Below are 16,819 nucleotides of genomic sequence, written 5' to 3'. Positions count from 1 at the left end.
GGGCAACAGAAGGGAGAGAAATAAATAAATTTTTTTTTTTAAAAAAAGGAAGAGCTCGTTGCTGTGGTTGTGCTGATTCTGCAGAATCGAGCTGAGTCTTGTCTCGTGATTGAGCCTCATGCCCCTCCCCTCCGGTGTGCGTGTATCGCCTGGTCACACCAGCCGGTGATGCTTGGGGCTTCCAAAGGGAGACAGAGAGAAGTTGGCAGCCGTCCCTGTTTGGCATGTTCAGGGTTTGTCAGAGACAGAGAACTTCAAATCCTGAACCAGGAAGCCTGTTTTGAAAGCAGGGAGCAGTTAGGCTGAGGCTGACGTACATACAGGTTTTAATTCTGATGCTGGTAAGTATGGAAGGGTTCGAGAGATTGGAGGGAAATTTGTAAGATCTGAATTTTTTAACCCCCTCCCTCCACCTAAAGATAGAAGAGGTGGGGTTGGAGGGAGATCTTTCTTTCTTTCTTTCTTTCTTTCTTTCTTTCTTTCTTTCTTTCTTTCTTTCTTTTTAAGATTTTATTTAGTAATGAGAAACATAAGAGGGTGAGAGAAAGAACCAGACATCACTGTGGTACATATGTTGCTGGGGATTGAACTCAGGACCTCGTGCTTGAGAGTCCGATGTTTTATCCACTGCGCCACCTCCCGGACCACCCCTTTTGGTTTTTATGTTCTGTGCTCTTGTGACTTGGGCAGGAAGCCCCCCCTCCCTTTTTACATGCGCTTATATGAGTTTCGAAGCTGTTGCTTCTTAAGACGCTCAGGTGGCCTTCCGACCAGTCTGACCAGCCAGTGTCCGCTTTTCTGTCCCAGTGCTCAGTGACCAGTGACTTGGACTTCCCAACGCAAGTCATCCCTCTAAAGACGCTCAACGCGGTGGCCTCGGTCCCCATCATGTACTCCTGGTCTCCCTTGCAACAGAATTTCATGGTAGGTGACTCCTGTCTCTCTCCTGCTTACTGGGTAATCGAGTATTTGGAAATTTTGAAAAGCCCGATCACTTTCTAGCCAGGGTGAACCAGGCTCTTGCTTTCTTCTGATCTGCTGTTTTTCACGCGGGGCTTTATTCCTGCCTGTTAATCCAGTGAGAGCAGAGGGGCCGGGGTCTTGGGCTGCAGATAGATGGATGGACGGATAGACGGACACAGCAGGACTGGAGTCACCGTGTCTGCTGTTGGCGCCTTGCCTCATGGGTCTTCTTCCTGCTGGTCTCCAGTCCTGTCACCTTTGCTCTCCAGGGCTTATTTGAAAGCATCCTTTCTCCACATTTCCTGTCTGCTCCTCGTTCTCACGGCCCTTTGGGGGATCACCTCCCCGACTGATTGATGACTTGGTCACACACCCTGAGCTGCTGTCGCCATGGACCGTGGGCTCCCACAGTCTGCCGGCTCCTCCTGTTCATCTGAGGCAACCCCAGCAGCCTGCTCACAGGCTCTCAAGACTTGGATCGAGCCTCATTTTAAATTTGTCTCCTCGAGTGTGCACTCGAGAAGCCCGCGGTCTTTATCTGGACCCAGTGTTCTTTGTCTTCTGCCGAGAACCCTCCTCCCTGGGTGCCAGCTCTCTGCCCCCATTCCCTAAGCACCCCTTTCCCACGACTTCTTGGCATTGCTTCTTTCATGCTAAGCTAGCATCTCTGTGTGTGTGTGTGTGTGTGTGTGTGTGTGTGTATGTGTAACCTGAATGTGGATTATATAATAATTCACTGTGTTTCCGTAGAGGTCTATAAAATAAGTTTTAATGTGATGATGATGATGACTGATAGGAACAATAACACTACTTTTTCTTAATTTTCCTCCCTTCTAACAACTTGTTTTCCCAGATTTGCCTGTTCTTAAAGAGGTCTTTAACTTAGTTTCTTTTTTTGTTATTGTTTGTTTGTTTTTCACCAGAGCACTGCTCAGCTCTGATTTATGGTGGTGCGGGGGATTGAACCTGGGACTTAGAGTCTCAGACATGAGATACCCATTATGCTTTCTTCCTCCCCCCGCCCTATTTCTTAGTTGTTAGATTCTCTCCTGCCTGTAATTTTTAGATAGGGAGAATATGGTATCAGAATAACTACGTCCGCTTGTGGGGACAGGTGGATTTAATTTAATTTAGTGAATCTGTGTAGCTATTTCGATGCTTGGGATAAACCAGACGTTTCCAACATAGGATTTTGTTTGTTTGTTTGTTTCCTTTTTCTTTTTCCCTTTAGGTAGAAGATGAGACTGTTTTACATAACATTCCTTACATGGGGGATGAAGTGCTAGACCAGGATGGAACTTTCATTGAAGAACTGATAAAAAATTATGATGGAAAAGTCCACGGAGACAGAGGTGAGTCATAGTTTATTCTCCTTGAAGGGGGACCAGAGGCATGAGAGACACTTTGAGTTTTTAAGCCTAAGGACAGGAGGAAATTAGCAGTAGAGCTAAGTTTTCGGAGGGCTGTCCTGGACTCAGAAGCCTCAGTTTTCAGTGGTTTCACCCATTTCTTTTTCTTTTTTTTTTTTTTTTTAATTTATTTTTATTTTTTATTTATTTATTCCCTTTTGTTGCCCTTGTTTTATTGTTGTGGTTATTATTGATGTCGTTGTTGTTGGATAGGACAGAGAGAAACGGAGAGAGGAGGGGAAGACAGAGAGGGGGAGAGAAAGACAGACACCTGCAGACCTGCTTCACAGCCTATGAAGCGACTCCCCTGCAGGTGGGGAGCCGGGGGCTCGAACCGGGATCCTTATGCAGGTCCTTGTGCTTCGCGCCACCTGCGCTTAACCCACTGCGCTACAGCCCGACTCCCGGTTTCACCCATTTTTTTTTTTTTTTTTTTTTTTTTTTGCCTCCAGGGTTATTGCTGGGCTCCGTGCCTGCACCACAAATCTACTTCTCCTGGAGACCATTTTTTTCCCCTTTTGTTGCCCTTGTTGTTTTTTTTTATCATTGTTGTGGTTTTTATTATTGTCGTTGTTGCTGTCATTGGGTAGGACAGAGAAATGGAGAGAGGGGGAGAGAAAGACAGACACCTGCAGACCTGCTTCACCGCCTGTGAAGCGACTCCCCTGCAGGAGGGGAGCCGGGGGCTCGAACCAGGATCCTTCGCCTGTCCTTGTGCTTCACGCCACCTGTGCTTAACCCGCTGCGCTACCACCCGACTCCCTATTTCGCCCATTTCTGAAATGCGGTCACCACTGGGTAATCATGCAGAGTGGGTCCTGACTTGGGCGTTTGTTTCTGGTCTTTAAGGAGGCTTTTCTGTTTGTGGGTTGTTTTTTTTTTTTTTAATTTCTTTATTGGGGAATTAATGTTTTACATTTAACAGTAAATACAGTAGTCTGTACATGCATAACATTCCCCAGTTTTCCATTTAACAATACAACCCCCACTAGGTCCTCTGCCATCCTTGGACCTGTATTCTGCCCACCCACCCACCCCAGAGTCTTTGACTTTGTTGCGATATGTTTGTGGGTTTTGAGAGTCTCGTTTAGCTGATGTTGCTGGGGGAAGGGCCTCCGGGTGACGGTACCCTCCAGCCTCCAGCTCAGTGGGAAGCGGGGCCTGCGGGGCAGAGGGCACAGGGCACAGGAGCGAGCCAAGGCCGGCACCGCTGGTGTCTGCAGGCTCAGGTTCTCCCCGTCAGCGCTTGGCCCTGGGTACCCGGAGCCGGAGGCCAGCTCTGCCCCCACCCGGCCTCAGTGCACACCTCAGAGCCCCTGCCCCCTACCTGGTTAACTCGGGAGGCTGACTGGCAGCTTGGGAGCCTTTCTTCCCCCCCCAGTCTCAGAGGACACTCAGAACTGTTCCCACCAGAGTCATCACTGGGACCCGGTGCCTGCTCACACCTGCCACTCACAGCAATGAGTTTTTTTTTTCCCTTTGGAGAGAGACAGAAAATTGCCAGGGAAAGGAGAGAAAGGAGGAGACACTGGGGGCTGGCCAGTGGTGCACCCGGTTAAGTGCACGTTCCTAACTGTGTACCAGGACCCGGTTCAAGCCCTCCCACCTCACCCCCGGCCCTACCAGCAGGGGAAAGCTTCACAAGCGGCAAAGCCGTGCTGCAGGTGTCTCTGTCTCTCCCTCTCTCTCCCTCTCCCTCTCTCTCTTTCTCCCTCCTGCTCTATCCCTCTTCCTCTCAATTTCCCTCTGTCCTGTCAAATGAAATACAGTTAGGAGAGAGAGAGAGAGAGAGAGAGAGAGAGGAGACACCTCCAGCACTGCTTCACCACTCATGAAGCTTCCTCCCCCTACCCCCAGATTGGAACTGGGCTGAGGGTCGAACCTGTATCCGAGCGCTTGGTACCACGTGGGCTCTCCCAGGAGCGGCCCCAGGACTCTCCTGTGTCTCTGATGTCTGACTTGGTGACTTTCAGAGTGTGGCTTCATCAACGACGAGATCTTCGTGGAGCTGGTGAACGCCCTGGGCCAGTACAACGATGACGACGACGACGGGGACGACGGGGACGACGGGGACGACCCCGACAGCAGAGAGGAGAAGAAGGACCCGGAGGACCCCCAGGACGGTACGTCTATCCGGCCAGCCGGCGGCATCCTGGAGCTCCCCGGACCCGAGCCCCTTCCTCCCTCGCCTCCGGTCACCTCCACGTCAGTCCCGGTGCCGTCGACCCGTGGGCATCGCTGTAGCAGCCCCCCCCGTCCCGCCCCCAGCAGCCGGACCCCCTGTAGCCAGTGGGACCGACGGGGCACTGTGTGCAGACCCAGAAGAAACAGCCAGAGCGTGGCGATGGCCACCGGGCCTGGTGATCCGGACGCCTTCAACCCCGGACCGAGTGCAGGCTCGCTGGGAAGCCGGTGAACCTCGAGATGGACACCGTCGCTGCTGGGGGCTCGGCAAAGCTCGGTCACCCTGACGGCGCAGGGGGGCTCTGCAGAGAACTGCAGCATTCAGGGACATGCAGAGCCTGACGACAGTCGCCTTGAGACTTGAACCAGGCCAGTTCCTTCTTGCTCCAGGGCCCCGAGTTCAATCTCCGGCACCCCGTAAGCTGGAGCTGAGTGGCACACTCTTGCGGAAAACAAACAAACAAACAAACAAACAAAAACCCTTTCCAGGGAGTCGGGCGGTAGCGCAGAGGGTTAAGCGCACTTGACACGAAGCGCAAGGATCAGTGGAAGGATCCCGGTTTGAGCCCCCGGCTCCCCACCTGCAGGGGAGTCGCTTCACAGGCAGTGAAGCAGGTCTGCAGGTGTCTGTCTTTCTCTCCCCCTCTCTGTCTTCCCCTCCTCTCTCCATTTCTCTCTGTCCGATGCAACAACGACAACATCAATAATAACTGCAATAATAGGGAGTCGGGCGGTAGCTTAGCTGGTTAATCGCACGTTGTAAAGCGCAAGGACCGGCATAAGGATCCCGGTTCGAGCCCCCAGCTCCACACCTGCAGGGGAGTCGCTTCACAGGCGGTGAAGCAGGTCTGCAGGTGTCTTATCTTCCTCTCGCCCTCTCTGTCTTCCCTTCCTCTGTTTCTCTCTATCCTATCCAGCAACGACAACATCAATAACAACAACAATAACTACAATAAAACAAGGGTGACAAATGGGAATGAATAAAGAAATGAATATTTAAAAAACAGCAGCAATAAAACAACAAGGACAAGAAAAGGGAATAAAAAAATAAAATAAAACCCTATCCAGAGCGAGCAGAGCTGTGTGCTGAAGGACCCAGCCAAGCTTGCACGCACCCACTTAGTAGCAGGGCCACGGTGGCGCCTACACGGCCGCTGCCCATGAGGTTTGCCCTTGCTTCCGTCTGAATTGGATGCCTGGCTGACTGGCCCCACACAGGCATGAGTAGGCGGCAAGGAAACGGAACACAGAGCCCATGAGTTGCTGCTGTTGCTTGTCTGTCTGGCTACCAAGGCTCTGATTTCCACTGCTCCTATTCGAACTTTTTCTTCCCTTTTAATTTCACATAAAAAGTAGGAGAGAGGGAGGAGGAGAGACATCACAGCGCCGCCCCCGCGTTCCCCGCGTTTTCTCTTGGCTCCCATCTGGTGCTGGCGGGCTTGAACCCGGGTCCTGGCACCTGGTAACGTGAGCTGTCTCTTGGCCCAAATCAGAGAAAATCAGTGTTAACATTTAGCAGGAATTGTGTGAAGGAAACAGGAGACTCCAAATTGGTTCACTCTCCTTACTTCTTCTCCCCCCACCCCCCTCTCATTTTCCTCCTCAGACAAAGAAAGCTGTCCGCCTCGGAAATTTCCCTCCGATAAAATCTTTGAAGCCATTTCCTCAATGTTTCCAGATAAGGGCACTGCAGAAGAGCTAAAGGAAAAGTAAGACATGGTTTTTTGAGGCCCTCCTACCTCGTGTGTGAACTTGCCGTCGGGTTTGCTAATTAGAGATGAGCCGCTGGCAGCTGGCCTGAGCCCCCCCATGGCACTCACCGACAGCGTTTGCAAAGGACTTGAACCTTACGGGGCAGCTCTGCATCTCACCACCATTGCTAGAGAGGATGAGACGCTGGCGGGCTAATTCCTGGGCACCTGGTGGATGTCTTTTATTTATTTTTTTTTTGTAATCTATCTATTGGCTAGAGAACCAGGTATCAAGTGGGAAGGGGGAAGACAGGGAGAGAGACAGAAAGACGCCTGCAGCACTGCCTCACCACCTGCAAAGCTTTCCCCCTGCAGGTGGGAGCCGGGGGCTTGAACCCGGGTTCTGGGGCATGGTAACATGCGCCCAACCAGGTGCGTCACCACCCAGCCCCCATAGATGTCTTTTCAGAGCACACTTAGCGTGGATTTAAAATTCAAATGATGTGAGTCGGGCGGTAGCGCAGCAGGTTAAGCGCATGGTGCATGCAAAGCACAAGGACCAGCATAAGGATCCCGGTTCGAGTCCCCGGCTCCCCACCTGCAGGGGAGTTGCTAACCAGGCGGTGAAGCAGGTCTGCAGGTGTCTGTCTTTCTCTCCCCCTCTCTGTCTTCCCCATCTCTCTCCATTTCTCTCTGTGCTGTCCAACAACAACGACAACAGTAATAGTAACGACACCACCAGTAAACAACAAGGGCAACAAAAGGGAAAATCAATCAGTTAACTAAATTTAAAAAAATTCAATGATGCTGTTTTCCGTGCCGGGTCTGAGTCCCGTAGACAGATCTGAAGTTGACCCCGGACACAGCGTGAGCCGCCCACCTTTGTGTCTTCTCGGCGAGGACCCCTGGCCAGCAGGTCTCTCGCACTTCAAGCCAAACGGGGGGTGCCGGGCGTGATGCGAGGCCACCTCCCGGGCCCTGCTTGCCCGAGGGGTCGGTCGGTCCTGCCCCTCCACCTCCATCTCCTCCCCCCCACCAGGTACAAAGAGCTGACGGAGCAGCAGCTCCCAGGCGCCCTGCCCCCGGAGTGCACCCCCAACATCGACGGGCCAAACGCCAGGTCAGTGCAGCGAGAGCAGAGCCTGCACTCCTTCCACACGCTGTTCTGCAGGCGCTGCTTCAAGTACGACTGCTTCCTCCATCGTAAGTGCAGTCCTTGTACGTCGCCTTTTTCTCTCTCTGCTACCGAGTCGGGTTGAGAGGGAGGGGAAGGGCGCCGTGGCTCTGCCTCTGGGGGCTGCCGACGATGGTGGGGCGGGGGGGGGGTGTCCGTGGGCTGCCCGCAACCGCAAACTCCCGCCAGACAGCTGCCGGGGCACGAGTGGACTGTAGCTAAGAAAGCGTGTCCCGAGACCCTCTTGTCTGTTTCAGTGTCAAGTCTCTTTTCTATGTGGTCCTCTGAGGAAGTTGGTTTTTGGTTGTTTTTTTTGTTGTTGTTTTTTAAAGACTTTATTTATTTATTAATGAGGAAGACAGGAGGAGAGAGAAAGAGCCAGACATCACTCTGGCACATGTGCTGCTGGGGATCGAACTCAGGACCTCATGCTTGAGAGTCCAAAGCTTTATCACTGCGCCACCTCTTGGACCACAAAGTTGGGGGTTTTTTAAAGGACCCACAGGGGACCCTGGGCAGGGGCATACCCGGTCGAATGCACACGTTACCATGTGCAAGGAAGGTCCCAGGTTCAAGCCCCCGCTCCTCATCTGCAGGAGGGCAGCGTCATGAGTGGTGAAGCAGGGCTGCAGGTGTCTCTCTGTCTCTCTCCTTCCCTTCTGATTCTCTCCAATCATAGAGAAAAAAAAGGGGGGGGGGAGAAAAAGGCTGCCGGGAGCGGTGGTTTTGCCGTGCAAGCACCAAGCCCCAGCATTAAGTAACCGTGTTGGCAGTAACACATAAATCAAAGTGGGCAGTGGGAAGGGAAACAGAGTGCCTGCGTTTTAGCCCAAGGCAGCATGAAGTGCCCCTGGTGGGGTTGGTGGGGTTGTGCATAGAACGAGACTGCTTTGTGTTCCTGACGTTGCTGGGGACCGGAGCTTCTGGGAAAACTTGGCAGGTAACTTTATTCTTCCAGATCAGCTGGACAAGCACCAGCCCCTTTGCGGAGCCTTCGCTTCCCACGGGGCGGCTCTGCCCCGGGGACTCTGGGACCTTGTGTATCACGTTGGGTTTTTTTGAGCTGAGCGGCCACAGGCCTGGCCCTGCCTTGTGGCTTCTGTGTCTCCTTGGGTCTGCCTCCCCCTTGACCCACAGGCTCTGAGCTGCTGGCCCCCTCACCCAGGCACAGAAATTGGGGGGAGAGGGAAGGTCGGGAGAGAGACACCTGCAGCCCTACTTCACCACTTGTGAAGCTTCCTGGATTTTTTTTTTTTTTCTCGTTACATTAGCTTTAGCTCTTAATTTATCGGACAGTATTTCCCCCCTTCTTTTGTCTAGACACAGCAGTTTAAACTTTTTTTTTAACCAGAGCACTGCTTAGCTCTGGCTGATGGTAGTGGTGCAGGGCATTGAACCTGGGGCTTCAGAGCCTCAGGCATCAGTGTCTTGTTTGTATAACTATTATGCTATCTAGCCCCCCACACTAGTGGTGTAGTTTTCTCGTGTTGGAAACATCTTGATAGAGATTTAGGGGTCAGTGGTCTGGGAGGTAGAACAGTGCATAAAGCGCTGGACTCGTAAGCATGAGGTCCCGAGTTCGATCCCTGGCAGCACATGTACCAGAGTGATGTCTGGTTCTTTCTCTCTCTCATGAATAAACAAATAATTTTTTTTTTTGAAGAGAGATTTTGGGATCATTGTATCTGGCCTCTTAGCTCTTGTCATCCACACTCACGATGACTTTGAACCGCCCCTGGCCGGGGGGGGGGGGGGGGGGTCCACGTCCTGAGTCACGCTGCCATGCTCTCAGGCTGCCGGCCACTGAAGGGGTCCTGGTAGCTAGGGCTGTACTTTTTTTTCTTTATTTATTCCCTTTTGTTGCCCTTATTGTTTTATTGTTGTAGTTATTGATGTCGTTGTTGGATAGGACAGAGAGAAATGGAGAGAGGAGGGGGAAGACAGAGAGGGGGAGAGAAAGATAGACACCTGCAGACCTGCTTCACCACCTGAGAAGCGACTCCCTTGCAGGTGGGGAGCCGGGGGCGGGGGGGTCTCGAACCGGGATCCTTGATGCTTAACGTCGGTCCTTGCGCTTTGCACCACGGGCGCTTAACCCGCTACGCCACTGCCTGACTCCCGCTAGGGCTGTACTTTTACAGTTGTCACCAGGGTTATCGCTGCCTCCGTGACATCACCACGCCCGTGGACACACGCCTGGTTCTTTGCCTTGATGGAGAGTGAGAGACATCTCACCGCTGCCACACTCCCATGAAACCCTCACTCCCCACCCTCCCGCCAGCTGTCTCCCATGGAGACTCAGGGCTCAGCCGCAGGTCCCTGGGAGTGGTGGCTGGTGTGTGCTCTACTGAGTCGGCTCCTGCTTCTGCAGCCTGAAGAGTCTCTACTAAAAGTCAGCCCCTCGACATCTCGCCAGTATCTTTGCTGGGCCTGTGACGCTGTCCTTGCGCTGTCCCTGTACCAGTCTCTGGAGTTGCTGGGCACACTGTCATCTGCACAGTGTCTCCGAGTTGGGTTGAGAATATCCAAGCTGTGCTCGCGTGTGACTGTGGCAGGAAGTAGGAGACTTTTCCAGTCAGTGAAGTGACATCTCCAATCTGCTGGTGGTGGTTGGAGCGTTTCATGGGCCATTTGTTGTTGTTGTACAACAGAACCAAAGAAAGAGAAGTGAAGGGGCCAGGCGGTGGCGCACTTGATTGTACGCACACGTCACAGTGTACAAGGACTCAAGTTCAAGCCCCCCAGTTGAACCTGCAGGGGGAAGGCTGCAGGTGTGTCTCTGTCTCTCCCTCCCTTCTCAGTCTCTCTCTGTGTCTCTGTCTAATACATAAATTAAATTTTAAGAAAGACTTCGCTGAAGGGTCATAAAGTGTGGAGATGAGGGGGCCAGGCAGTGGCGCACTGGTTAAGCACATAGAGCACAAGGGTCCCAGTTTGAGCCCAAGCTCCCCACCTGCTGGGGGGGGGGGGTCGCTTCACAAGCGGTGAAGCAGGTCAGCAGGTGTCTGTCTGTCTCTCCCCCTCAGTCTCCACCCTCCTCTCAATTTCTCTCTGTCCTATCAAAAAAAAAAATTGAAAAAGTGGTCACAGGAGCAGTGAATTCATAGTGCAGGCACCGAGTCCCAGCAATAACCCTGGAGGCAAAAATAAATAAAAATTAAAAACAAAACCATGGAGATGTGATGGAGTTTAAGATCCACTCATCACAACACTCTGAGAACCACAGAGCTATTATTGGTTTGGTACGTTTTGCTTGTCGGGTTGGCTTAGTTTTGCTTTTGTTTGTGCCTTCATGGTTCTTTTTAAATTTATTCTATTCACTTTTATTGCCCTTGTTTTATTGTTATAGTTATTACTGATGTCGTTGCTGGACAGAGAGGAGGGGAAGACAGACACCTGCAGACCTGCTTCACCACCTGTGAAGCGACGCGCCTGCAGGTGGGGAGTCGGGGGCTCGAACCGGGAGCCTCATGCTGGTCCTTGCGCTTTGCGCCACGTGCGCTTAACTCGCACCACTACCGCCTGGCTCCCGTCTGCACAGTTCTGTCTGTTTTTTTTTTTTTTTTTTTTTGCCTCCAGGGTTATCACTGGGGCTCGGTGCCTGCACCAAGAATCCACTGCTCCTGGAGGCCTTCCCCCCCTTTTTTGTTGCCCTTGTTGTTTATTGGTGGTGGTGTTACTATTATTGTTGTCATTGTTGTTGAACGGGACAGAGAAATGGAGAGAGATGGGGAAGACAGAGAGAGGGAGAGAAAGATAGACACCTGCAGATCTGCTTCACCGCTGGTGAATCAATTCCCTTGCAGGTGGGGAACCGGGGGGTCGAACCAGGATCCTTAAGCTGGTCCTTGGGCTTTGCGCCACCTGCACTTAACTCGCTGTGCTACCGCCTGGCCCCCGGTTCTGTCTCTATTTTACCGTCTCTGGTGATATCAAAGACTGGGTTTAAATAGGTGTTTCCTGTGTGTTTGTGTAGAGGGGCCGAGGCGGGGGGAGAGAAACCAGAGTGCTGCTTCCCTGCCCACGAAGCCTCCCTGTCCACAGCACCCCCACACGGTCGCCGGGGCCTTGAACCCGGGTCCCGGAGTGCGGTGAGGTTGTGCGCCCTGCCTCGCGTCCTGTGGGGACCTCAAACCACAGCACTGTCTCCTCCCAAGCCCTCTTCTCTCTTCTCTGCCGCTGGGTCGGCCTCTGAGGTGGTCGTGTCTGTCTTGGTGAATGTGGCCGTGTGCTCACGGATTCATTGATTTATGTTAGCTCAGCACCGCGCAGCTCAGGCAGATGGTGGTGTGGGGACTAAACCTGGGACCCAGGGCCCTGAGGCATGAGAGTGTTAGCAGAACCGCTATACTATCTCCGCAGCCTCTTTTATTTTATTAGATATTTTATTTATTTACTTTCATGACAGCTACACACAGACAGACCAGAGCCCTTCTGGTGGTGCAGGGGATTGAACCTGGGACGTCGGAGACTCCGACATGAGAGTCTCTGTAATAACCACTACGCTGTCTAACCCCTGTGGCCGTGTGTTTATTCACGAGGGGTGGGAAGCCAAAGTACCACCCTTGACGTTCGAGGCCAGGAATCGAACTCAGGACCTCGTGCTTGCAAGTCCAGTGTTAAATCCAGCGTGCCTCCTCTCGGGGCCACGGAGAATCTCTCCGGGTGTCGGCAGCCGGGGTGTCAGCAGCCGGGGAGCCTTGGCTCGCAGGTGCGTGCGGGTCCCTGATTTTGCGGCCCCTGCTTTGCAGCTTTCCACGCGACGCCCAACACCTACAAGCGGAAGAACACGGAAAGCGCCCTGGACAACAAGCCGTGCGGCCCGCAGTGCTACCAGCACCTGGTGAGCGGGCGCGGGGGGCTGCAGAGGGTCCCGGTGGGTCCCCGAGGTCAGCGGGCCCGTCGGGCCCACACTGTAGCCACAGCGTAGCCGAGTCTCCTCGCCCCCTCTGTCTCTTCCGGGGCCGCACACCGCAGTCCCGCCCTGCTCTGTCTCTGTCCAGCCGCGGGCCCTCCCTCCTCGAGTTCTAGGCCCACTGGAGTCGGTAGCTAGATCCTAGGCCCCGAGTGACGAGCAGACCAGGCAAGGGGCTAGGAGATGAGGAAGGAGGTAGGAAGGTTGCTTTTTGACGGGTACTATCTTATTTTTACCATTTCCCCTCTTTGAACCAAGCCACTCCTACCTAGGAACTAAGTGGGTATAGATTGCCTGTTGGATTTTGGACAGAAGATTCAGTGAATGGCACCTGCAGAAGGTATCCGATTCTTTAAGCAATTTGGTTTTTTTTTGTAGAACGAAGTATAAAACTGTTGGCTGCTCTCAAACTGCCCCCTCCTATTGCCACCACCGAAAAAAACATCCAAAACAAAAAAACCAAAACAAAACAGAATTCTCGAGCCCCCGTTTCGTTGCAGTCCTGACAAGGCAGAATCTTATTCGGCTCCTCTGAACCTTTCTGTGGTCTGTTACCAATGTTTTATACTTTCTGAGGTGGGGATACGGCCTCACGCAGGCTGTGACCCTCATGGCCTCCCCCCCCAACTTCCTGTCCTATCTCCCTGGGGTGATGTGTCCTCTCGGGCGGGGGGGATGCGGGGTGTCTCCGTAGTGAAGCAGGAAGCGCCAAGCCCCAGCATGTGTCTGATTGTCGGTCGGTCTCACGCACACACACACACTCACATGCACACACACACCAAGTCTTGCGGGGGGTGGGGGGGCCGGCGTGCCTCACCTCAGCACCCCCCCCTCCGAGGCCGAGCCTGACTCCAGATGTCTGTACCCCCCGAGTCTGCCTCGGATCTCTCCCCTTCGCCTCCCCGGCGCTGGCCACGCTTCAGAGTCAGGTGTCTCCCGGGCCTGCCGGGTGCGAGCCCAGCCGGCGGCGTGTAGGCGGTGCGTCCGGGCCGGCGAGTCTGGGTGTGCACGGGGTTGTGTGCGAGAAACTGGCTGTTTCTCCAGAGGTTCCCCCGATCGGCCTTCGCTGCGTGCCGTCCCGATTTGCTTTGCTTCCATTTCATTTCGTTCCTTCCCCCGCCCTGGGCCCAGTCGGGCCCGAACCCCTGACCCTGACGGCTGCCTCTTCCGCTTGGTAGGAGGGAGCCAAGGAGTTCGCCGCCGCCCTCACGGCCGAGCGCATCAAGACCCCGCCCAAGCGGCCCGGGGGGCGCCGCAGGGGGAGGCTCCCCAACACCAGCAGCCGGCCCAGCACCCCCACCATCAACGCGCCCGAGTCCAAGGACACCGACAGCGACCGTGAGGCCGGCGCGGAGACGGGCGGTGAGAACAACGACAAGGAGGAGGAGGAGAAGAAGGACGAGACCTCCAGCTCCTCGGGTGAGTCTGGGGCCCGGGCGGGCGGGGTGCCTCCAGGACGCTCAGCCCCCGGGTCCGCTCCCCTCGGGGTTCCTGATTCCCGACCGGCCGCCTTGCGCAGAGGCCAATTCCCGCTGTCAGACACCCATCAAGATGAAGCCGAACGCCGAGCCCCCCGAGAACGTGGAGTGGAGCGGCGCCGAGGCCTCCATGTTCCGCGTGCTCATCGGCACCTACTACGACAACTTCTGCGCCATCGCCAGGCTGATCGGGACCAAGACGTGCAGGCAGGTGAGCGCGGCGGGCGGGGTGTGGGCGCCGGGCCGGGGGTCTCAGCACGGAGCCCCCGGCGCTCTGGCTAGAGGCGGTTCGAGAAACCAGAGAGGACCCGGGCTTGGCACAGCCGCGGGGCTGCCGGGGACTCGCTGCTGTGTCCCAGAGACAGGCAGACAAAGACAGATAGACAGACCGACAGGTTGGCTGGCTGGCTCCTGGGAGGGGCGTGTGCCAGGCCGCCAGGTTACTAGCCTGTGGCCGTGGCAGGTGTACGAGTTTCGAGTCAAGGAGTCCAGCATCATCGCCCCGGTCCCCGCGGAGGATGTGGACACGCCTCCCCGCAAGAAGAAGAGGAAACACCGGTGAGTGAGTCTGTCTGTCTGTCTGTCTGCCTGACCAGCCACCTGGGCTTTGGTCAGAGCGGGGCGACCCCCTGAGGGGGGCTGGAGGCCGTGCCCCACAGACTCAGCAGCTTGAGGGGGTTGCTGTGAAGAGTCCCAGAGCCCGCGCACACAGTGAGTGGCCTTGGCGTCTGTCCCTGGCTGGACTGTGCCTCTGGGACAGCTGGACGCGCAGGGAGTAGAGCGAGAGGCCAGCACACCGCTTTTGTCCTTTCATGTGGTTGAACCCAGGGCCTCGTACGCCAGCCCTGTGTGCTGCCGCCATGCCACTTCCCTGCCCCGCACCCAGATGTTCTGAGAGAGAGAAACCAAGGGGGGTGTGGGGTGAGTGAGACTGGGGGCTTGAGTCACGCCCCAGCATCGCATGCACACGTCACGCTTGTCCCAAGCAAACAGCCAGCTTGACCAGAGCAGCAGGAACAGGGGTCTCCCCCTGGGCTCGGGGGCTCGTCGGGGCTTCTCGGATTTCCGCTCTGTGGCCGGGCTGCCCGGCGAGGCCCGAGATCAGAGCAAGGACGCCACGTGTCGTTCCCTCTGCGGGTGGGGGGGCGGGCCGCCCCGGTGCCCAGTGCCGCGGACGGGACCCCAGGACCTTCCCTTCTCTGTCTGCAGCTTGTGGGCTGCGCACTGCAGGAAGATCCAGCTCAAGAAGGGTCAGTACGCCTGTCCGTTCATGTCTTCGCCACCCCTGCTTATTCACTTGCGGGTGGGCCGGGAGCGACTGTGCGTGGAGGGACCTGGCCCTGGGCGAGCCGCCATGCCCCTGACGGTGCCCGGCCCTGAGGCCCCGAGCCGCCGTGCCCCTGACGGTGCCCGGCCTGTCTCCGCAGACGGCTCCTCCAACCACGTCTACAACTACCAGCCCTGCGACCACCCGCGCCAGCCGTGCGACAGCTCCTGCCCCTGCGTGATCGCGCAGAACTTCTGCGAGAAGTTCTGCCAGTGCAGCTCGGAGTGTGAGTGACTCGGCCTCCCGGGGCTGGGTGCGTGCGTCTGTGCGTCTGTGTGTCTGTGCGTCTACGCACAGACCGGCAGCTTCTCACCCGGCTCCCCTGCGAGCAGAGCCAGGGCCTGACACATGAGACCTCGCAGCTCCGGTGGCTTTTTCGTTCACATAAAGGAGGCGGAGACAGCGCAGCTAGGGCGCTTCCTGTTGCCCGGGCTGGGGGCACGGTGGCGCTCCGAGCCTTCCCTGCCAGCCATGTCTCAGTTCTGCGGGCACAGAACGCAGGGGGCCTCTAGACGGAGCTGCCCCAGCACTCTGCACCTGGGGGCTGTGATGCTGGAGTCAGGGCTGGGGTTCTCAGAGACTCCTCCCCGGGCTCTGAGGTCCCAGGTTCAGTCCCCAGAACCACCACGAGCTAGAGCTGATCAGGGCTTTGGGCTTATTCTCTCCCTACCTTTCTCTCTTTCCATCTGTCTCTCTCTCTGTAATTCTTTTATTAAAAGAAACAAACTGGCAGTCGGGCGGTATCACAGTGGGTTAAGGCCCCAGCTCCTTACCTGCAGGGGAGGTGAAGCAGGTCTGCAGGTGTCTATCCCCCCCACCCCACCCCCGTCTTCCCCATCTCTCTCCATTTCTCTCTGTCCTATCTAACAATGACAACATCAATAACTACAACAACAGTAAAAAAAAAAAAAATGAAGGCAACAAAAGGGAAAATATATAAATAAAAATTATTTAAGAAAGATGCTATTTAAAAAAAAAGAAAGGGCGGGGTTAGGTAGCATGATGGTTATACAGACTCTCTTACGTGAGCTCCAAAGTCCCAGGTTCAATCCCCTGCACCACCATAAGCCAGAGCTGAGCAGTGCTCTGGTAAAAAAAAGAAAAGGAACTATTCGAACACAATCCTCGAGTGCAACTGCACGTGGGACTTAGACCCCATGGACACACGTAGAGCTGAGGGCTGTGGTCAGGAGCCAGGGCTACTTAGCTCAAGCACTCCCTTCGGGGGGGGGGGGTCATAGGGCGGGGTCTCGGGCCCTGAGCACCCCCCCTCCTCACCCCCCAGGCCAGAACCGCTTCCCGGGCTGCCGCTGCAAAGCCCAGTGCAACACCAAACAGTGCCCCTGCTACCTGGCCGTGCGCGAGTGTGACCCCGACCTCTGCCTCACCTGCGGCGCGGCCGACCACTGGGACAGCAAGAACGTGTCCTGCAAGAACTGCAGCATCCAGCGCGGCTCCAAGAAGGTGGGCGAGGGCCGCGGGTGGTGGGGTGGGCGGCCAGCACAGAGGTGGGGGGACTGGGGCCCGCTGTGAGCTCCCCCTCCCGTGTGGAGCGCAGCAGGAAGAGGAGACCCTGTGGAGACTCTGGGATGTGCCGCGGGGCACAGTGCTGGGGCAGAGGGAGGGCGTCCCAGAGGTGCTGGGAGGGCGACCTCGTTTAAACCCCCAACTGAGTACG

At 55.5% G+C, this 16,819-nt stretch overlaps 1 protein-coding gene across 4 annotated transcripts in view; it reads left to right on the top strand.

Moving 5' to 3' along the window:
* The window catches only part of EZH2 (enhancer of zeste 2 polycomb repressive complex 2 subunit), a 43,087-nt gene that overhangs the window by 23,818 nt on the left and 2,450 nt on the right, over window positions 1–16,819 (top strand). For 2 of the 4 annotated variants that reach the window (XM_060184573.1, XM_060184571.1), the window contains exons 4-15: window positions 808–928; window positions 2,199–2,315; window positions 4,346–4,495; window positions 6,163–6,265; window positions 7,287–7,450; window positions 12,173–12,264; window positions 13,515–13,755; window positions 13,856–14,025; window positions 14,278–14,372; window positions 15,024–15,064; window positions 15,242–15,367; window positions 16,427–16,605. In XM_060184573.1, the coding sequence (XP_060040556.1) occupies window positions 808–928; window positions 2,199–2,315; window positions 4,346–4,495; window positions 6,163–6,265; window positions 7,287–7,450; window positions 12,173–12,264; window positions 13,515–13,755; window positions 13,856–14,025; window positions 14,278–14,372; window positions 15,024–15,064; window positions 15,242–15,367; window positions 16,427–16,605 (1,599 nt within the window). Of the gene's footprint in view, window positions 1–807; window positions 929–2,198; window positions 2,316–4,345; window positions 4,496–6,162; window positions 6,266–7,286; window positions 7,466–12,172; window positions 12,265–13,514; window positions 13,756–13,855; window positions 14,026–14,277; window positions 14,373–15,023; window positions 15,065–15,241; window positions 15,368–16,426; window positions 16,606–16,819 lie in introns of all 4 variants that reach the window. The other 2 variants (XM_060184572.1, XM_060184570.1) reach the window with 1 other exon arrangement.

This window comes from Erinaceus europaeus, unplaced genomic scaffold, assembly GCF_950295315.1.
Source record: "Erinaceus europaeus unplaced genomic scaffold, mEriEur2.1 scaffold_277, whole genome shotgun sequence".
Taxonomy (NCBI): Eukaryota; Metazoa; Chordata; class Mammalia; order Eulipotyphla; family Erinaceidae; genus Erinaceus; species Erinaceus europaeus.
The sequence above is the reverse complement of the archived record's forward strand: the minus strand, read 5'-3'. Positions and strand labels throughout refer to the sequence as shown.